A 22,258-nucleotide genomic window follows, 5' to 3' on the forward strand; every position below is an offset into this window, starting at 1 on the left:
AACACAATTTGAATAATTTAATACCCATGCTTTGACCAGAAAAAAGTGTGAGAAAGCTATATTTTTAATAAATGTGTGTTTTCTTCTGGGAATTCAGATTATTAGATTTTTGTCAGCATGTCAATAGCCTTCAAAATTCCACCCTAAGTATTTCACTACACATTATTGTACTGTACCCTAAGTATTGCAAATTTACTAGTACTGATTCAAGTTAGATTGCAATAAGTCTTGAGTTAATGATGGTGAAAGCCTTGTATCTCTGTACTCTTGTCACCATAATCCTGATTGTAAATATAATACTGTAACAGTTGTGAAGCAGCATTTAATTATTGTTTCTTGAATTATTCAAGTAGGAATATGGAGTTTTGGTGTTTTATAACACATAATATGAACAAGGAAGACTTTCATAACTTATGTGGTGGGGGGGCAATTTAAAAAAAAAAAAATAAAGGTAAAACAACGGGAGTAAAACAATTTAAAAAAAAAAGTAGACCATTATACAATTCAGACAGGAAAGTGGAGTTCAAGTTCATTAGTTTTTAAGATGGATACCTAGCAAAACCAGTCCTCTGAAGGGTAGAAAAGTAATCATATTCTCAACTGAAAGCACAAGTACTCCTGATGTAAGAATTATAAAATTGTTTTAATTTTGCACAGTCTTATCTTGAGGACTAAAACAGTTTGGAGAACTGAGACAAAGGTACATGGGAGGTCTGAGGAAGTGTTGCTGAAACCAAATCTTCCTTGTATCCTCAGGCTAGTTACTCTTCCCAGTTTAATTTCCCAGTGTGTATGGTGTGGGTAAAAGGGTTGCAAGAATTAATTTGCTTGTCTCAGTTTGAAATTACAGAAAGTGAAGATCAGAATCCAGTCTTCCTAGTGCAGGTATTGTTCCATTGCACTGGAGGCAGTGTGCTCTTGCTGACACAGCCACCTAAGGTTTATAGGATAGAGCAGCAAATTCCTCTAAAGTCTGGAGAGTAGTACTGAGTCCATGAAGTGCAGGTGTTTTTCACTCTATAGAGGATTTGGGCCATGTAGACAGCTTCAGAATATGATCTACAGCTGGGTCTCTGGTTCTGACCACTTTAGGCTGTTTTCAGCTGTGAAATGGTTGTACTCCAGGGAGAGCGGGAAGGCCTGGTTCTTCCATCTGTTGACTGATGGAATCCACTTGGATGGAATGAAAAAAAATTTGCCTTTTTTTTTTGTCTCACTGGTTCTTCCTGGTCTGTCTGCTCAGTCTTTCATTTGGAGCAGGGAGTTTTTTCTCAGCCTGCATATTCCATGCTGGGATGGCTAGAGGATATTTTGGAACCTGAAAGGAAGATGGTTATTCATAGCACTCTTGGACCTAGAACTTGGGTTCCTGCTATTTTTTGTGGAGTTATGAAACATGGAATAAATACAGTTGTAGCCATACGTTCTAAGAGTAGGTACTAGATTTTGGGCTCCTGTTGGAGAAGAGGAGATAGTTTGCAGTGGAGAAGTCGGGCAGTTTGAACCTCAACAGAACTTGAGGTAGACAATAGGTACATTTAGGCAATGTGTGGACAGCTGAGGATTCAAGCAACTTTCATGTTATGTAGGTGGGCAGCTCAGGAAGTAGAGCACTCAGTCCTGATAATTGCATGATCCAAATCACTGCCTGGGTCTTCAGGTTGTTCTTAAGTTCCTAAACCTCAGTTTATGTATGATTAGGCAAAGTGAATATAATTTGAAAAGCATTTCTAGGAGCACCAATTAAATGCTTTTATAATGTTACATGTAGAACAATTAGTGACCTGGCATCTCCTATCTTATGCTAGGGTGATAAAAGATAAAAAGGTGCTGAACTCAGTTGGTTGAGACTCTTCTACTGTAATTAGATCAAGGAATATTTTACGAATGTTATGAAGTCACTATTCTTGTTTAACCTGAAAACTGATTAACTTCTCTGCTCTTTTTATTCTTGATATGCTAATGCTGACTACCTTCCAGTCAAACACTCATGATAGCATGCGTGAGCCCTTCAGATCGAGACTTCATGGAAACCTTGAACACACTGAAGTATGCCAATCGGGCACGGAACATCAAGAACAAGGTGATGGTTAATCAGGATAGGGCCAGTCAACAAATAAATGCTTTACGCAGTGAGATTGCACGGCTACAGATGGAGCTCATGGAATACAAAACAGTAAGCTTATCCTCTAAGGATTTCTTCTGCTTTAAAATGCCTCTTGTTCTACAGCTTGTTTTTTCTGTTGGCTACTTCTACTTCAGACACTAAAAAAAAATCTTGAACAGCAACCCAAATTTAAACAACACTTCTAATTACCAGCTGTTTTTAGAAAACTTAGATGGCATCCCAAAAGAAAAGGTACATCAATGAACGTCAATGATGTCAACAGATGGTGCATGCTATTTGCTTTTTCAAAGGCAAAAAGTGACCCTATCATGCCCCACAATAATAAATAGTCACTTCCAGAGTAAAAAAGACCAAAATTTAGACTGGCACAGAAATGAATGTGTACACTTATTCTGTATGGCTTTGAAAATCTTACAAGGCAGCTAAACAAGTTTGATTTTAAAATGTATTTTTAAATTGCACAATTGATGCTTCTACTACACAATGCCAGTTTCTTCCTGAATTTTTTAAAAAGACTGTTTTCAGCAAAAAATGTAGTTACCAAACAGTGTTCTCCTCCTTTGCTATCTTTGAGAAAAAGGTCCTGATTTTATATAGAATTATTTTCTTATTTCTTAACCTCTTCAAAAACTTGTATTTCACGCTGAGGTGGAATTACACAGGACCCAAATATGTTGGCCAGATCTCAGTGTTTTGAAAACCATTAATTTATCCATTGTTTTTAATTTTTTCAGACCGTTATCTTCCTCTATGAGCATCTACTTGGAATTTCAAATAATTTGTGGGTTGCTTTTGCCAAGTTAGAAATTTTTCATGTGTTGGTCAGCCTTACTATTAATGAAATATCTTTACTTTCATAAGGGTAAAAGGATTATAGATGAAGAAGGCGTTGAAAGCATCAATGACATGTTTCATGAAAATGCAATGCTGCAAACAGAAAACAACAACCTGCGTGTTAGAATTAAAGCAATGCAAGAGACTATTGATGCACTGAGAGCCAGAATAACACAACTCATGAGTGATCAGGCCAATCAAGTGCTAGCCAGAGCAGGTATGCTGTGGGTGCATTGGGAATGTGTGTAAACTGCTTGTCAAGTTCATGATCTTAAATCAGTGATATGTTCTTGCTTTGTGGGTCTCTTGGAATAAAGTTATGCCTATGAAACACTAATGCTTTGGCAGACATTGCCTCCCATCCACTTATTTCCTCTTTCTGGGGACTTCTGTTAACAAGAAATAGTCGTGCACCCTGATTTTGCCATTCATTTAGGACTAAGCACAATGTGAAATAATACCTTTGGATAGGAATTACTTCTGTGCTTACCCATCTATGGACTTAATATTTTGCTTTGGATGAGGACCTGGGTACAGAAGGGTGAATGTTGCTTATCACCTCATAGAACAATGCAGTCATGATAAGTCAATGGGCTGATTATTCTTTTTCGGACTGTTTGTCAGGTTACTTTTGATTTACGATGGATGTGTTGGTAAAAGGTGCTAATATGAAAAACAAATGAAACAGAATAAATTACTTTTAGTAATCCTGATCATATTACATAGAGTAACCAAACACTTAATGCAGTTTAAGGTGGAAATAAATTTTACATACCACATAAGATCTTAACATGTAGCCCATATGACTTTCTCTCTGCTGACACCTTGTGCTTGGTAGCTGTATTTCAGGTTTTAAAAATGTTACCATCCTTTCTCAATATTTCTCTTCCCCCACCCTTCCTCTCTGTCCTTCAAAGGAGAAGGAAATGAAGAAATTAGCAACATGATTCATAATTATATCAAGGAAATTGAAGATCTCAGGTATTTACATAATATGTATTTGAACTATTTTTATTTAAAAAAAAGCAAAACAAACCACTAAAACTGTTAGCCAGTAATTACTATTTTCCTCTGTGGGGATTAGTTTAGTACAGTGGTTCTCGAGCTGTAAAGACCATCTGGTGTTGTTCTTGGTCACAAAAAATTCACACATTAAAGATGAAGCTGACAACAGAAATGAAAGTAAGATGATGTCTAAATAATATCTTGATATTGTTGCACAAAGGACAGCTTAATTTGGAACAATTGTTTTATGTGACTTCATAACCATGTATAAATGGTAGTACTGAGAAATTACTTTTTACAATTTCATATCAATGAAAAGCAACTGCTTTCTTTTAATTAGAATAAGTATGAAATATTTTAGATTTTTTTATTTCTCTGTTTCTTGGAGGTGTATCATGTGAAAAAAGGATTATCTGGCCTATTACCAGTTTGTACTAGAAGCTTTGTGTAGCTTTTGTGTAATGTATATACACTGTCTGAAGAGATATATTTGTACTTTTATCTCTGTATATATTTATACAGACATTTGTATTTGTGTGTATTCTCACTAAGATATATGAAATATATAAAATACATATATAGCCACTGTGTAAAATGAAGTAATCAAAGGCTTTACTACACTTGTATTTCTTTATTATTTGTATCGAGGGAAATTGTACTGAGGGAGTTGGGAATGTTTAGTTTGGAGAAGAGGAGGCTGAGAGATCTTTGTGCTCTCTTACCTGAAAAAAGATTGTAGGGATGTGGGTGCTGGGCACTTTTCTCAAATAAATAACTATAGGAAAGGGCCTGAAGTTGTACCAGGGGAGTTTTAGACTAAATATGAGGAAGAATTTCTTTACTGAGAGAGTAGTCAGGTGCTGGAATGGACTCCCCAAAGAAGTGATGGAGTTGCCATTCCTGGATGCATTAGAGGCATTTCAGGACCTGCTCCAGTGGGCACAGTGATTTAAAAAAAATTTTTTTTTGTGTTTGTGTGTGTTGATGGTTGGATGCAGTGATCTTAGAGGTCTTTTCCAACCACTAGACAATTCTATGATTCAATGTATTTTGTGTTATTTCACCTTGGTTTGTAAATGTTTAAACTGAATGTAATGCATTGCTCAGGAATATACATCTCATGCATTAGCAATTCTTGTGATTTATCTTTTTTGGGTTTATTTTTGAAGAGCAAAATTATTAGAAAGTGAAGCAGTGAATGAAAATCTTCGACGTAGCTTGTCAAGAGCGTCAACAAGATCCACGTATTTTGGTGGCCCATCAGCATTTTCTGCTTCCATGCTTTCATCAGAGAAAGAGACAATGGAAATTCTAGATATAGCCAAGAAAGATCTGGAAAAGCTGAAAAAAAAAGAAAGAAAAAAGAAAAAGAGGTGGTGTATGAATTATAATGCTATTTGTTTTCTCTTTTTTAGTAAAGCTGTGTATTTTTATTTAACCAGTGAGACTTTAAAATTTGTTCATTGTTGCTGTGTGGGTTTGGATCCTAAACTGCTGCTTCTTCAAATCCATCTACACATTGAAGTTTTAAGTGTTTTTCTTTGGAATCTTTTCTTCCAGTCAAGTATGCAGTATTTGTAGAATGAATGTCTCTGAATTTTTTTTTCTTATAATTACTAACTATGATAAAAGCATGGGTGCTTTCCAAAAATTTTGATATTTAGTTTTTTAAAATGTATCTGAAATTAACCAATTAAACTTTTTTTTAACCATATCTCAAAACTGAAACCGCTTTCTGAAGAAAAGATAATCTGAATAGCTGGGAATTCTTTGGTAGCTCTTGGAATGGCTTCTTTTGCTCCATCTTCTGTTTTTATGAATGTTTTTAAGTTGAAATTTCCTAATTCTCTGCAACATCATGCTTTGCTGTTTTTTGCTCTTCAACTTCTTATCTACTGAAATGCTCATAAACATGAATATAAATGCCTGTTGAGACAGCAGTTAGTACAGCAATGATCTGTTTGTGTACTCCAAGACTTTGATTCCATTAGAGATCTTTCAATTTTCCCTGAAATTTTCCATGCTTCTAATCCATTACTCTTTCAACTTACGACCCTCTAGGCTTCTTCCATAAATGAAGTGTAAAACTTAAAACAGTACAAGCCTTAAAGACTGTTGAAATATGAAGTAGTTTTGAGTTAGTGATACCTGCAATTTGAGGTCCCATATGTATAAATCCAGTCACCACACAAATACTGATAATTGTAGAGAACAAACATTTAAAATAATGACTAGATTCTTCCTTTGCATATAATTTTTCAGGAAACATACTTTTGTGGGGATTTTGGTACATTTAGTGTAGGAACTTGAGGGGAGGATGGAAGTATTAGGTGAAATCAGCACAGTGAACGCTCTGGCCTCTCTTCAGCCAAACTCTTCAATATGTTTTTTAAATGCAAAACCCAAGATATTTGAGTTTTCATATTTCACCGTATTTTCTAAAAAAGGATGCATTTAAATTCATGCTTAGAGAGAGTCCTGATTGTTAGTTGGGATCTCAGTATTACGTAGCACACAGGACTGTGTGCATTAGATGTATGCTGTAGAAGATGATCACTTTAAAAAACATTTGGAAGTTTTATCCTTTGTCGACTAGTAAGTAAAACAGACTGTTCATGTTGTGTGGTTTTTGTTTGGGTTTTTTTTTGGTTTTTTGCTTTTGTTTGTTTGATTGGGTTTTTTTGGTGTGTGCTTGTTTGGAGGTTTTTTCCCTGAAAGAAGCTTTTCTGCCCAGTCACAGTTGCTCACATCAGGACAATTGTGCTCTGAATGGGATAGTCAAGTTGTTTGACCCAGAAGTAGGGACTACTTACCATAATTTTTTTGTGATCACTTTTCTCTCCTAGCATTATAGAATTAGAAAATCAGAGAAAAATTTAAGTTGGAGAAGACCTTTTGATGGTCCATCCTTCATCTTAAAGTTAGTCTTGTGTTCTGTAGAATGAGATCATGCTCTTCAAAATGCTGGTAAGGTTTGAATCTCTCTACTGGCCTATCTGCAGGCTGCATTGTAATAAATATTTATAAGCTAAGAAATGTTAGAAATTAGGGGTTATGCAAATAGTAGGTCATACTTGTTACATGCAGAGTGGTTCTCTCTAAATAATGAAATACAAAGTCTGTATTCAGGATAAATCACTGAATTTTTATTCTATTGAAATTTCAGGAATTGACAATGAGTATGCTAATGTATTTTGAAGGGACACTTTACCCCTCAGTTTGGTAGGGATTCTTTGCTGAACTTCTGTCTTCTACAGGCATTTAGCTGCTTTTGCTGTACTCTTTCTTTTTAGGGTTGCTGTTCGTTTAAAGTTGTCTAACTAACAGTTTCCTATAAAAATGGCATTGGTAAGCCTAGTTCTGCCCCATCTACTATCTTTCTTCATCTGTTTCTCTTTGTGGATCAGATGCTGAAAGCTGCATAATTTTAAATACATGCAACTTACCTAAATTGTAGTGAGCTAGCCTGAAAACCTAAGAGCCAGTTTCTGAATGAGCAGCAGGTATGTACTGCTATGTATCTGTAGCCTTTAAGAAGAATCTATGGTAACGTTTATCAGAAGCAGTTTACACGACAGTAATGTTTTGGCTGCTGCAATATCTGCTTGATTGGAGTGTCCCACAGAATTGCCAGAATCCCCAGAGCAAGCTTTCCATGTCCCTTTCAATTGTTAGTCAGCCTAATATACCTGGTTGCCTTTTTTTCCTGTTGTCTTTTGACTTTCACAACTTTCTTTTTAACTAAATTAATGATAATATTGCATGGCTTTTACTATGTTAGCTCCTACCTGATACTGAAGAAAGGTTAGAGGCAGTACAAATGAAAAGGCAACAAAACTCTTGTTTTTTGTTCAGAATGAGGAATTTCAGTAGCTGTTGAAATTTGTCATCTTTAAACTTATGCAAGTCATACAGACATTTCCTTACTGATAAATCCACATTTGTCCAAGGCGAGAAAGTGCAAGTAAAAATACTAACACTTTGCCCATCTCATTGCTTCTGATTCACATTTTTGTTAATTTATTAAAAAAATAACAAGCAATTGCTTGCATGTAATTTTTGAATCCCAGAATAATAAACTGCAGTTTTCTGTATTTTATTTAAAGCAAACAACAAAACCCCAAACCAAAAAAAAAATGCAGTTTGAACATTTTTATATGAACTCTGTTTGGGATATATCATACAGAATATTAGTACTGAAAAACTTGGATTACTGTCTTGTATCACAATACGTTATCAGCAGACATAAAACGTTTTTGCATTAATTTTTTTCCTGTTACATTCCTGAGGAATATCAATACAACTTTGGTTCAGTGGCAGTACTTCTTGCAATTTTTGGTATATTACTGCCAGTTTTAAGTGGCAAAAAAGGAGAGAGCCTTTTTTCTATAACTAAGTTTTTTTGGGTTTTGGTTCTTGTTTTTTTAAATCCATGTTAGAAATAATTCTCAAACTGAAATACTTTGTCTTATCTAAAACTTTTTCCTTAGTGTAACTTGAATTTACGGTTATTAACAGGGACAGATTAGATAACTTACAAATGCTGCTTCTTTGTTTTCTATTTACTTTCCAACTGTGCAAAATGTATTGCCTTTTTACTACTTGTTGTCTCTTGATGGTATCTTTTAAAATTTCATTTTAAACTCCACAAGCTTGTATATCATTTTTTTACCTTCTTATCACTTTTGCTTTTCACTGTCTGGTTTGTCCTTCATTGGCTTGGCCTTCCAATACTGTACCTCGTGCTTTTGAAGGCTACAGAAACTTGAGGAAAGCAGTCAAGAAGAAAGAAGGTTGGAATATTTCCCAGGTTTTTAATTACCTGTCATTTCAATTAACCGGTTGTCATACATGAAAAGACGTTGGGCAGATTCTTACATACTTACAGAGTAGCTAATTTGGCTTTTCAAAATTCTTTCCTGTGTTTTCACTTTCAACAAGTGCTTTAACTGGAAGAAACATCTGTTATGGAACTGAGGTTGACTGTGGGGTTGAAGGGTGTTGAGCAAGCATTGGGCATGGTTATAGAATTAAGTAATTTACTTCTTGCACGGCCTCTGTGGAATGAAAGGCAGAAGGAAGGCATAGGAGCTCATATGGTGAGAAGCATCTAGCAGGCAGTGTATGACATCTAAAATTTGGCACCTTTGCACCTCAGTTATGTTTGCTGCTTTTATTTTTGAAAAGCTTGGCCATTCTTTCTGTTCAGTTTCAGCCAAAGCAGTAGACAAAGCAGTTACCATAGAGAGGAACTGAAGGCTCCAAAAAGAGGAATATGCTGTCATTAAAAATGCAACTAATGGAGCTTTTATTTTTCAGCTGTCCACTTTGATCAAAAAACCCCTCAACTGAATTAATGCAGATTATGTGAATCCACATACCAGTAGCACACAAATTAAGCAGTACAGTCCTGCCTGGGAGAGCTGCTGGCTTGCCTTCCTCCTGTCTCTCCCCTTTCTTAGGCAGAACATGAATTCTCTGAAGTGGTGAGCTCCATGCTGTGTGCAGGCAGAAGGGAAACCAGGGATTTGCCTCAATCTGCAGTAAGATTGCAGCTAAAATATGTTATAGTTTAGGTTTATTAACCAACATTAAACAGACCGTGTTGTGGGCTGAGATGAAGAACTGTGGAAATGAGACTGTGGGGCTCAGTGATCTTGTTTGGTATTTTTTCCTGTAATTATTTTTCATCTAGTTAGGCTTTTGACTTCCAGCTTCCCTGGCTGCTGTGTAGATTCACACAGTGCAGGCAGAAGATTCCTGCCTCACATATGGTCAGCAGTAGCTGGAATTATTTTCACTAGGGATTAGTGGGGCAGAATGGACAAGTTATCATTGAACAGATTGAAAAATAGTATTACAGAAAAATCATGTGCGTGGAAGCTGTGTCACTTAACTGGCACTCGTCAGAGTAGAGCTGTGTTTCAGAAAAGGCTTTTAGGTGTTACTTGCCAAATTATAGTGTCTTGAATTTACTGAACATTTCTTGTCTCTGCACTGAGTACTGGATTTGTCCAAGAGTTAGATCTTGACTCTGAGATGTTTTTGATGTCAGTGGAGGAAGATGTGCATTTCTAGTTACCCTGCCTGGTCAGTGACAGCACATAACTTGCCAAACTTTTATGCATCTGAAGTTAGGTAAGGTGGATTTCACCTTATGCAATCCTAACCACATTTTTTCTCTATTACCTACTATGGCATCTTACAGAGTTATATCACAATTTCCCACCTATTGGGGATGGGATGGATTTTTTCACATGTAGTGCTAGAGGGACAGACATTTGGTCCACAGCCATTTCCCAAGTGCCACTGATTTTTAAATTTTACATTTGCATGTGATGTCTCAAGAGTGCAAGTAATAACATTAAGACTTCTAATAGCTAATACACCAATCCTTTAAAACAAAAACCCCACCTTGCTGTAATTTATATAAACCATCTCTTTAGTGACCAAGAGAGGAAAGAATATGGAGATAAGTGACTTTTAAGTAAGTTGTGAGCCATAGCATAAAAAAAAAAGCACAGAAATATGCTAAAATGTAATCTTAATAGATGGGAAAATTTTTTTGTGGATGGACAGCCTTATTGCAAAAAAAATATTCTTAACTCTGTCATTGTATCAATGCCTGTTCTGAGCATTTCTTTGATGTCAAAGTAGTTAACTCATCAAAGGAATACTTATAGTATGATAAGTTAGATTATTGTTTAAGGTTTATACATAAATTTTGAGATGACAGTAAGTACATTAGGTTTTTGTTATAGCTTGAGAGTGTAGTAGTACCTGAAATGCATGTTGTATCTGCACACAGTGTTCTTTCTTTTTTTTTTGTAAAGCCTATTCTGGGTACACTGCAACTTCCATGCAAAATGGGTAGTGCTGTAGTAAATGAAGTGTATTCTGATTGTCCTAGTTGTGCAATATGTCCTAAAACAACATGATAATAATGAATATTATTGTGAAAGCCAAGATTAAGAGTAATCAAGCACTATTTTATCTGAGAGATTGGAAGTTGTGTTTTACCCATGCCCAACAACCTGTATTTTTGCCTAACTACACTTCCTAAGCCTTCCTGTACACTTCCTAAGCTTTCATCTCTATTTGGAATACAATTTACTGGTTTAGGGAATGGGAAGCACATGCCATTTCAGTTTGTGAATATTTTGTGTCTGTGCCTCTTCTGCTAGTGTTAAAGAGGATAACACAGATAACGAGCAGGAGAAGAGAGATGAAAAAGGAACTTCGGAGAGAGAGAATAATGAATTGGAAGCAGTAAGTATGTAGAAGTGTTTGGTTTATTTGTTTATTGTCTGCTTAAAAGATTTACAAAGTTACAGAAAGGAGATTAGGAATGGGTCAGATGAATCCTGTGACATGGCAATAGTCAGAAGTGACTGGGGAATGCAAAAGTGTGGGCATGCATCCATATCTTTGTTTTCTGTTTTGTAGGAGGAAATTCAGGAAGTAAGTGATCATGATGATGAAGAAGAGGAGGATGATGAGGATGAAGATGACATGGAAGTTGTAGAAAGCTCAGATGAATCAGATTCTGACTCTGATGAAAAAGGTGATGTCACTGCAATATTTTGTAGAATTTTACAAGTACTAAAATTCATTCCTTTGCTTTTAGTAGGCAAGATAGTGTGCTGTCAACCCACTGTCTATAATTCTCTGTGGATGGTGTCCAGTAATTTTTTTTGGTTTTTTTTTGGTGCCAAAACATGCAATACATGTGTTTTATATGTACAGGATCAAGTGCCCCTGTATTGGCTTTAAAATTGCCCACAGGCCATCAGGTGTTTGATAACATGTTTCTTCTTAGTTAGAATATCCAAAGTGTAAGGTTTAAGTACTAGCTTATTTTTATGTGTTGGGACTAATCACGAAGGTGAGAGCTTCCATTCAGCTAACCTGGAAATGGGTAATTTTGAAAGGCTGGAAGTCCATTAACATTCTTCATTTTCAGAGGTTGTGACTCTATGTAAAAGCTTAACAGCTGGGTTATGTGTGGCGTGCAAATTAAGACTGCTAGAGTCAGAGACTGTTCTCTCACATCAGTTGGGGAAACCAGGTCTTTCATGTTTGAGACTAACACACCATCATCAGGAGCTGCAGAACTTAAAAAGTAATTCTTAACTGACGTCTTTATTCTGGAACAAAATCTTAAGCAAAAAAAGGACTAAAGAAATTATTGAACTTTTATAAACTTAGCTTGTGGGTTAGTGCTTTTCCTTACCTTTTCCTCCTATTTTTTTTAATTGCCTTTACCATTCCTCCTCCATGATTGAGGTGACTTCTCTTGTCTCAGAATTTTTGGTATATTTTTCAAAGAGCTAGAGGACGGAAAATTCCGCTTGTAGTCTGCCAGTAGTCAACTTTAGTTATGCGGTAACAGAAGTCTTTATTTTTAATAACTCAAATATTTTTGTTTTAGAAAACTATCAAGCAGACTTGGCAAATATCACCTGTGAAATAGCCATTAAGCAAAAACTGATAGATGAGCTGGAGAACAGCCAGCGAAGGTTGCAAACGCTGAAAAAACAGTATGAAGAGAAACTGATGATGCTACAACATAAGATTCGAGACACTCAGCTTGAAAGAGATCAGGTTCTTCAAAACTTGGGTAAGAAGCGCAAAATCATTTAAATGTAGGTGCTGTGTAAAATATTCAAATTGAATTGTTTGTTACTCCTCTCACTTCCTTTTTCAAATGCGTTAAGAAATTGCAGAAAACATAAATGGGTTTGTACCCATAATGCCAAGGAATCATACTTTACTCATTCTAGTTTCTACTAATTTGGACTTTTTTTTTGTTTGTTTGTTTTAATACTGCTTCTTACAGGTTTTTGATTTGGTTGAATAAGCATTTCTAGTTTTCTAGGAGCTTTCATTTTAAGATAGTTCCTGAATTAAAAATATTTATCCCCTCTCCCCTCCTCCCTTTCTTTTGATTTGTATGAAAATAAGAACTAGTATCACTGGCCTTGCAGAAATACATTACTGAGCAGACTTTTTGAAGTATGTAGTTACATAGAGATGAAAAGCTAACTCAGGCTTAGGAAGTTCTAAGCCACAGATAGTTGAATTTTGGGAAAATAATGGGGAGAAGTGTTGTTTGGGTTTTTTTGTTTCTTTTTTAAAAAAATACTATATGTGCTTTATATTTATATACTTAATATGCTTTTGCTGTTCCATTTTAATCCTTAGACATTCCCATTTGATGAGTGCCAAAAAAGGGATATAAGACTTGTGGCTCTTGGGACTATTGTTATGATCTTGCATATATATGTGTGTGAATAACCATGTATGTCTCTGTGTTTTACGTACTCTTACGTACACTTTGTCTAGTGCAAAAAAAAAAAAAAAAAATCAGAAGGAAACTGTTAATACTTAGTATCTTATCCAAGAAGAAATACAAGGTGAAAAATTTGAAGCAGTGCAGGTGACAAGCTAGAGACAAATTAAATTTTTCAAAGATATTTCAGATAATGCTGGAAGTCATCTGCTGTGGCTGGCAAAGTGAAAATATCCTGAACAAAAGCAGATTAAGAATTCCCTTTTACTCTAGGTTCTGTAGAGACCTATTCAGAAGAAAAGGCAAAAAAAATCAAGTCAGAATACGAAAAGAAACTCCAGGCCATGAATAAAGAACTGCAGAGACTTCAAACAGCACAAAAGGAACATGCACGATTGCTTAAAAATCAATCTCAATATGAAAAGCAGCTGAAGAAACTGCAGCAGGAGGTGACAGAGATGAAGAAAACCAAGGTATATTTCAGTACATTGAAGTGTTATACTGAAAAATGGGTTGAAATCTACCAGATAACCCTGTTCATGATGTCAGCTGTTCAGAAGTGTGAACACTAGGGTAGCAGTATGAAGACTAGGCTGTTTCTGGGGAAGAGGGGTGGCTTTTAGGATTAATGAACAAAAAATACAAGTATTGAAAATGAGAGAAGTTTGTACTGCTTGTTAGCTATTATTCAGCACTGAGTGAAGAAGATGCCGTAGGTGGAGGAGGTAAATTGCCAAATAGCTTGTAATATATTGGAAAATGGCAATTTGAAGAAGAAACTTCTTATGAGTGGGGGCAGAGAACAGCACTTTGTATAAACAGCTTTTCTAATTGATGGCCTCTTCACAGGTTCGATTGATGAAACAAATGAAAGAAGAGCAGGAGAAAGCTAGAATGACTGAATCCAGAAGAAATAGAGAAATTGCACAGCTTAAAAAGGAGCAACGCAAACGAGAGGTGATTTCACAGATAAAGAACTTCTATTTGGAATAAGTATCTCTCATTATGATGTTCATCTGGTTGTGGGCACACACCATATTTGTGTGCATTCGCTGGGGCAGGCACGTACCTGTGTATTTTCACCAGTCAAAACCCACATAATTTGGTTTCAATTCTATCATAATCAGTTTCTAAATGGTAAGTGCAACAGAAAATAGAAGGCTTATTGAATATATCCCTATTTCTTTTATTAGTGAATCTTAACCAAACTGCAACTACCATCTTGCTTGCATGCAAGTATTCTATTTGATAGAGAATTGGTAGAGTGGAACACTTTTGTTCTGCGTTAGGAAGAGTGAGAAACAATTGAGACTCAACCACTTCAAGTCACAATGGTTTTGCAAACTTGTATTAGTGTGTAAAGGTTGTCTTGTTAATAGAATGTAGTCTTAGATAATGGAAAAAAAATATAATACGCTGCTTTTATTTTTTCACAGCATCAGCTCAAGCTTTTGGAAGCTCAGAAAAGAAATCAAGAAGTTATCTTGCGTCGCAAAACTGAAGAGGTATTGTGTTAAAACACAATATATCAATGTATCTTTGAAAACAGAATGATGCTGCATTTCTGTAACTTAGAACACAGTTTTGGGGAGTGGTAATTGAGTCTCTGCACTCTGTTTCAGGTTACAGCCCTTCGTCGGCAAGTAAGGCCTCTCTCTGATAAAGTGGCAGGAAAAGTAGGTCGGAAGCTGAGCCTGCCAGAGCATCCTATACAGGAAGCAAGTTCTAGCTCATCAGTTGAGCATGATGGTTCAAAAACATCAGCACAGCAGAAGATGAGAATTCCAGTTGCAAGAGTTCAAGCATTATCAGTAACTACAACAAATGGAACAGGGTAAGGATTAAAACTGTTCAGCACTCTCAAGAGAACTGAAAATCTTGTGGACTCCCTAGCATAAGATGTGATGATACTTATTGCAGCTATTTTTTAAACTACTAGCATGTACTGCTCATTAAAGTGGGCATTTTACCTTTATCAAATGCAATTTGAGTTTGGTGGCTTTAAGTCAGTGTGGAGTATTATAAAATGACATTAAAGAACAAGTCACATTTAGAAACCCCAAAATTTCAAAATCCAGTTACTGTGCTCTGAAAGAGAAATGCCCTTGGTGGTCCAATGCTTGCAGTGTTCTTAAGTACAAAGATCATCTTGTTGTAAAACACCATTTAATGTATTAGGTGTATTGGTAGTTCCACTGTAGTTTAAAGCAGAACCCCTTGTTAAATAGGGAACAACTTTTAAGTTGCATTTTATTTCAATGGGGCATCACGTGAGATGCCACAGCATTTGAAATCTCTTTTTAAAATATGTTAAGAGTTCAGTAGATTTCAGGGCTGGCTGCAGGTAGCTGTGGGGTGCAATGAAAAGCTGCAAGAAATCCTGCATTTATTTATAGAATTTTTAAAGTTGTCCATGAACTGTATTCTGGCCTGATTCTTTCCACATTATAATGTGTAATTGGACTACTTTAGTCTTAGCTGTATGCTCTCTTGGTTTTCTGACAGAAAAAAATATCAGCGTAAAGCAGTGACCAGCAGAGTTTACTCCTCAAGGGCAGCCAGGATGAAGTGGCAATTGCTGGAACGCAGAGTGACAGATATCATCATGCAGAGGATGACCATTGCCAACATGGAGACGGATATGAACAGGTTACTTACGGTGGGTGATCTGCTACACACACCCCGTGTTGTCTTATCAAATAGAGAGAGCTGTAAATGAACTACTGGGATGGTGGTGTGGGCTAAATGATTGGAATCCATCCCTGTCCATGAAGAAGCTCTAAACAACTCTAGCAAGAATTTGGACCATGGGATTGCTGTGCTTAGTAAAATAAAGGGACAGACGAATCATGTGCATATGTATTAGTATATTCACCTGTATAACTTCTTCCTGTAGAAATCATGATATGTTAAAGTGTAATGAGCAAAAGAATACAAAAAAACCAACCCAAAAGCAAACAAAAGGTGCTAACATGCCCTGTTTAGTGATTCCTTTTTATGTAATCTTATGTCTTTTGGGAAATAGCAACGTGAAGAGCTTACAAAAAGAAGAGAAAAGCTTTCCAAGAAGAGGGAGAAGCTCATCAAAGATGGGGCTGGCAGTGAAACAGAGAGAAATGTCCAAAGCATAAATGAAGAGATGGAATCACTAACTGCGAATATAGACTACATTAATGACAGCATTTCTGACTGTCAGGCAAACATTATGCAAATGGAAGAAGCAAAGGTAGGTCAAATGTAAAATGTAGATTATAATAATAATAATAATAATTATTATTAATATTATTATTATTTACAGCTTATTAACTAGGAAGTTAAAACTGGTGAAAACTTGGGTTAAATCTGAAATGAAGAATGTTAATGCAGTTGAAATTTCTGATCTGATCAATAGTGTAATGCAAGTTAAGATTACAAAGCATTTAAATGTCAAAACAAATGCTTTCTCTAGTGATAGCATTAAATTAATATAATTCTTGGGACTGAAGGCTAACAGCTTGGACCATCTTTCGACAGCTGTTGATATTCTTCCACTCTCTTGTATTGTTTTTGTATACTTTAAATATATGCAACTAATTTTTGTGTGTAAGAATTTATATAAATTAATTATATTGCATTTTAGTATATTTTCAATTATGTAACAGAGGGTTTTTATAACTAAAGAGCCTTTTCAGGCCAAGATGCTTGTTTAAGGTTGATTTTTCAAATAGTAATTTAGTAAAGGGAAATTGTCTATTATGATTGATGTAGAAAATTGAGTATTACTGAAAGCAGTGAAATCCAAATGTGAAAATTCTTACAATATGCAGTACATTACATTACATACTTTACATGAGTAAAGTATTTACATTACCAGAGTGCTTAATACTTCAAATGCATAAATGTTGCAGAGTGAAGAAATGCACTTGTTTCTGCATCCAATGGGAGTAGTTTAACTTGTAGAAGGCAAGTGTCTAAGTTGGAGGTCTGTAAGAGCTTTCTAATAGGAAAGGAACTGAAACACTGGAAGAAAGTGGAAAGGCTTCAGAGTTTGTACTGTGGGGTGTGTTTGGGACAGTTTGGAAAATAAGTCTGACAAACATAGTTTAAAGGTACCAACAAGATGAACTGAACGATATTGTAGCATCATCAACTGTTTCTGTTTTCTGTTAAGCTTGTAATCAATAAAAAAAAAGTTTACATATTTTGTACCATCTGACTGGGGTTTTTTTGTTTGTTTCACATATAGGAGGAAGGAGAGACCTTGGATGTAACAGCAGTAATCAATGCTTGCACATTGACAGAAGCTCGATATTTGCTTGATCATTTCCTCACGATGGGTATCAATAAGGTAATGCATTAAATAAAATGTCTGTATGTCTGGACCTGAGAGTAGAGTTGTGCTGACAATAAATACTAATTAATGTGAAATTATGCTGTGAAAAGTAAGCCAGACAGAACAAAACGGGTCACTACTACTGAGTCACATTTGCGAAGGCTGCTAAGATCTGTTGTCCCCTTCAGTTAATTTCCTGTTTTTCAACATGCAGTTGATCCTACTTCACTAATTACTTCAAGTGGTTCTTATAAGAACACTAACTTTCCATAATCAAATAAAGTGCTTTGTTTTTCAGTAAACTCCAGAATACTCATGGTCTTTTTTAAAGATTGTCTCAGCCAATTCCTTAAACATATCAGACTAAAATATGTTGATGTATTGTATACTATTTTCAGTCTTCCACTTTTCAGTACAGCAATAAGGGCTTTTTTTTTTTTTTTAAGACTTGAAGTAATATTTTCAGAATGAGTATTTAGCATTTTATAGCTCTCACTGCTGCTGTTATTGCAGTTCGGAGGGGGCATACTCTGTGCCACTGAATCAAATGAAAGATTTCAAGGCTGTTGCAATGGGCTTTGAGTCAGTTCTTCTGACCAATTCTCTGTTCGTTTTTTGCATTCTTGCTGCATCACTATGCAGGTAATCAAGAAAGTTAGTGGTTTTGGGGGGGGGGGGGTTTGCTTTTAAAAAAAGGAAAAGAGAATTCCCACGATCATATTGACTTCTTCATATTTCTCCTTACGGTGATAAAAACCTCCAGAATATTCAAATTTTTCACTTTTTCACCTCTTTCTACTAAATAGTTAAAAAGTAGAAGAACTGAAAGTACATTTTCTTGCAAAATTGGTCATGCCTATTGTCTATTGGGTGATGTTTCTACATCCAAAATATGTATATTCCTGTATTGTTTTCATTCATGAGAAAGTTAAAATCTAATGTACAAGTCCATAGTACTACACTTCTTCCTCAAGTGTTAGTGCTCAAGTTCCTCAGTTTCCTACAAGTCTTGGAGAACACATGTTGTACCTCCATTTTTCCGTACTGTTTCTTCTGTTTGGAAACCATTCACTGTATATTTCCTTTGCTATGTTTTCTAGAAATTAAAAAATTTCCTCTAATTCATGAGTCTAGGGAAGTTCCCTTAGTTCCTCTTAAGTTAGGTCATGAACTCTTTCAGCAGAAGATGAAAGTTCACTGAATAATTCTGTAGGATAGATTAGTCTTTTTGTGTTGCTTGGGGTTCTTGATGTTGTTTGTCATACAGTATAATAGCTAGCAATTTAAAAAAAAAAATTGTGTACTTGTGAAAAACTGAGGTGTTCATTTTTGGATGTTTGCTACACTTAAATAAATACAAAGAATCTATGAATTGTACCTTGAATGGACAACTGATTTTTAGGATCTAAGAGGAAGGTAACAGTGTTCATTTAGTTTGTGCCTGTAATTTTTAAAACATTCTGCCAATTCTTATTTTGTAACAAAAACCCATTTGTCTTTCTTCTTCTCTCCTAGGGTCTCCAAGCAGCTCAGAAAGAAGCTCAGATCAAAGTTCTTGAGGGACGCCTTAAACAGACAGAAATTACCAGTGCTACTCAAAACCAGCTGCTATTTCATATGCTAAAAGAAAAAGCGGAGTTAAATCCTGAACTTGATGCTTTGCTGGGTCATGCATTGCAAGGTAATTGTATGACTTAGTATTCTGAATAGTCAGATGCATGTCATGCTTTCATGCATGCTTTACTGGGCATTCTAGACTATTTCTTTTCTGAATAGATGCTGTATTTTAACATCTTAGATCCTATTTCACAATTGATGTGCATGTGTGTAATTTATATGTCTATCCCTTTGGCAGTAAAATGTAGGAAATAAGTTTTTTTTTTATTGGGACTTAAAATTCAAAGAATCTGCTTATTTTTTACAAAAGACCATACATTTAAAATTTGGTATGTGAATGTGAAATTCTAAATATACAACCTTGTTCAATGATTGTATGTTAGTGATTTTGAAAATGGCATCTTATGTCTTTTACGGCATCTATTCTACTTCTCATTAGATGATATTAAGAAAAACTTAGAATACATTTGGGTACCTTTTTTTTTTTAATTTCTCTTTATAAATGGATATGTTTTGATTGGAGTGTTGCTTTTGTTTCCTTGTTGCTGTTGTTTACACAGACCTAGATAGCATACCGCTGGGTAAGTATGTTTAGCTTTCTGTGTACTGTACAGCTGCATGAGTTACTAATTCATTCATGTTCACTAACTGGTGCATCTTAGAATTTGTGAGTGTGTGAAGTTTGCATGAACTGTTTTGTAAATGTACAGAATATCATGAGCTTACAGAGCATTTCCTCCTTTCTGAAACCTTTCATAGCCCTCATATTAGTTAGACTTGTCAAATAAGAAGGGAAGGCAGTAAGCACAGCTGTAATTCAAATTTATGGCTCAGCTGCTTGTTCAGACCACATAAATCAATCTTATTACTGCTGTAGTTTTGAAAAGTCCTGCTCATCTTTTTAGATCTGAAAAAAAGTAATTCTTAACATGCAGGTAATTTATAGCTTTTTGTGTCTTATTTTGCAATGTAAGTATTGTACAGGATGCAAATTATATATCACTTTTTCAATTGGGTGTAGTTTCTGTCTTCACTGATTTTAAGGAGATGAATCTTTTGTTGTTGTTGCTTTTTAAATGGTTCCCAAATAATTTTCCCTTATTTTCTCTTCTTGCTTCTAGCCACAAAATTGGCTATGCTTGAAACATGAAAAATACTCCTGATGTTAGTAACAATTCCTCTTGTATTGCCTTGTATTACTTCTAATCCTATTATACTGTCCTGTGCTTGTTTGCACAGGCATCTGAAACATTTCAAAAGCACAGGACTGCCTGCAAGTGTGTAAATCATCATCTGAAATGAGAACTTTGCTGACTTGCTGACAGGTGACACCCACCTGAAGATCTGTGTCAGGACCTCTTGCTGCATGCAGACAGTATTTGCTCAGAAGCCTCACTGGTTATTAACAACACAGTGTATCTAAAATAGACCCTTAACGTGTGTGCATGTGTGTGTGTTCACCCCTGCTGGAGTGAGAGCAGTATTTCTCCTGCCATGAAGTTGGCATTGCATTTTCTTTAGCTTTCGACAGGCTTTTACTTCTCAACATTATTTGGAGCAGTGCAAAGACACTTGTTAAATGCATTGCAACAGTAGATCTATCATAAAAAATTTTTTGAGTATGTCTTATAAAGGAAGTTCTTTAACACTTTGCAAGCATGAACTGAGGCTTTTAAAGCACCCATGCTAGTCAGGACTGTGCTAACACATTACAGGAAGGAAACTGAACTGTGTGTGTGTCTCTGCTGAATATTCTGTACTGACCTCAGACTGCCAAAATGCAAACTGTTGATAGTCTATTTTGTAGATCACTGGTGGCTAGAACTGTTGTGGTGCAAGGAGTTCAGAGACTGTTGTAGTGGGGCTTTGAGGTTGGGACTGCCAGCTGCTTAGCGTGGACTCTGTTGGTTCAGGGGTTCCCTGATAACCTGACAGGATTCCCAGGGGTGCAAGTGGGTGGCACCAGATCCTGAGAACCAATATCACAAGGCTGCCTGACAGCACCCAACCAGCCCCATCCCAAGCAGAGCAGTTGCACTTCAAGGTGTTTGTGTACCGTTACCTTGATGCCTGCTTTCAGCTCTGGAATCGTCACAAGTTCTTAGCTATTTGAATACACTTGGCTTGAAGCTTGCCGCATCCCAGTAAAGGAGAAGTCAGACAAAGATGCCAGGAGCCCTGCGCGAATGAACAAGCAGCTCCTGGACAAACTCAACCACAAAAAGGAAGCCTGCAGAGGGTGGAAGCAAGGACAGGTAGCCTGGGAGTAATACAGAGAAATGGTGCTGTTGCAGTCAGTCCAGAGAAGGGTCACAGACATGATCCTGTGGAGACAGGCTGAAAGAGTCGGAGTTCTTCAGTCTGAAGAAGAGAAGTCACTGAGGAGACATTAAAGCAGCCTTCCAGTACACGATGGGGGCCTCCAGGAAAGCAGGAGAGAGGGACTTTTTACAGGGTCATGGAGTGATAGGAGGAGCAGTAACCATTGTAAGCTGAGAGGGTAGATTTAGATGGGATATTAGGAAGAAATTCTTTAGTGTGAGAATAGTGAGATGCTGGCACAGGTTGCCCAGAGAAGTTATAAATGCCCCCTCTGTGGAGTAGTTCAAGTCCAGGCTGGATAGGCTTTGAGGAACCTGGTCTGCTGGAAGGTGTCCATGCCCACAATAGAAGGATTGAAACTAGATCATCCTTAAGGTCCTTTCCAACTAAAACAAATTATGTTTGGGCATTCCCCAGTTTGGGCACCTCCATTCAAGTGTAGGCTTAAGAAAAGGGTTCAGTGCAGTGAAGCACATCATGGGTTCACGTTTTGACCTTCAGAATGGGTCTTGAAAGTACACCTTCTGTGTGTGGATGAATCACTGCTATTTGCTATCCCACCTGCTCTTGTGAAGAGTTTAATGTGACCACAAAGTTGAGTCCTGAGGTGTTGCTGGAGTGACTCTTACAAAGAACTATAGGAGCTGCTTTTCTGCCCCACCTGTGACATCTGGATGTTCATGGATGTGCCTCACAGACATGTAAATGCAGATGTTGAGAGGACTGGTCAAACATAATTTTCTCTGGC

At 36.4% G+C, this 22,258-nt stretch overlaps 1 protein-coding gene across 3 annotated transcripts in view; it reads left to right on the forward strand.

Moving 5' to 3' along the window:
* The window catches only part of KIF21A (kinesin family member 21A), an 89,973-nt gene that overhangs the window by 41,153 nt on the left and 26,562 nt on the right, over positions 1 to 22,258 (forward strand). For 2 of the 3 annotated variants that reach the window (XM_030448727.1, XM_030448735.1), the window contains exons 8-22: positions 1,981 to 2,176; positions 2,990 to 3,179; positions 3,880 to 3,943; positions 5,137 to 5,340; positions 11,152 to 11,236; positions 11,414 to 11,531; positions 12,399 to 12,587; positions 13,533 to 13,732; positions 14,109 to 14,216; positions 14,696 to 14,764; positions 14,882 to 15,093; positions 15,765 to 15,918; positions 16,285 to 16,485; positions 17,485 to 17,586; positions 19,087 to 19,252. In XM_030448727.1, the coding sequence (XP_030304587.1) occupies positions 1,981 to 2,176; positions 2,990 to 3,179; positions 3,880 to 3,943; positions 5,137 to 5,340; positions 11,152 to 11,236; positions 11,414 to 11,531; positions 12,399 to 12,587; positions 13,533 to 13,732; positions 14,109 to 14,216; positions 14,696 to 14,764; positions 14,882 to 15,093; positions 15,765 to 15,918; positions 16,285 to 16,485; positions 17,485 to 17,586; positions 19,087 to 19,252 (2,258 nt within the window). Of the gene's footprint in view, positions 1 to 1,980; positions 2,177 to 2,989; positions 3,180 to 3,879; positions 3,944 to 5,136; positions 5,341 to 8,721; positions 8,761 to 11,151; positions 11,237 to 11,413; positions 11,532 to 12,398; positions 12,588 to 13,532; positions 13,733 to 14,108; positions 14,217 to 14,695; positions 14,765 to 14,881; positions 15,094 to 15,764; positions 15,919 to 16,284; positions 16,486 to 17,484; positions 17,587 to 19,086; positions 19,253 to 22,258 lie in introns of all 3 variants that reach the window. The other variant, XM_030448742.1, reaches the window with a different exon arrangement.

The sequence above is a fragment of the Calypte anna genome, chromosome 1 (assembly GCF_003957555.1).
Source record: "Calypte anna isolate BGI_N300 chromosome 1, bCalAnn1_v1.p, whole genome shotgun sequence".
NCBI classification, from domain to species: domain Eukaryota; kingdom Metazoa; phylum Chordata; class Aves; order Apodiformes; family Trochilidae; genus Calypte; species Calypte anna.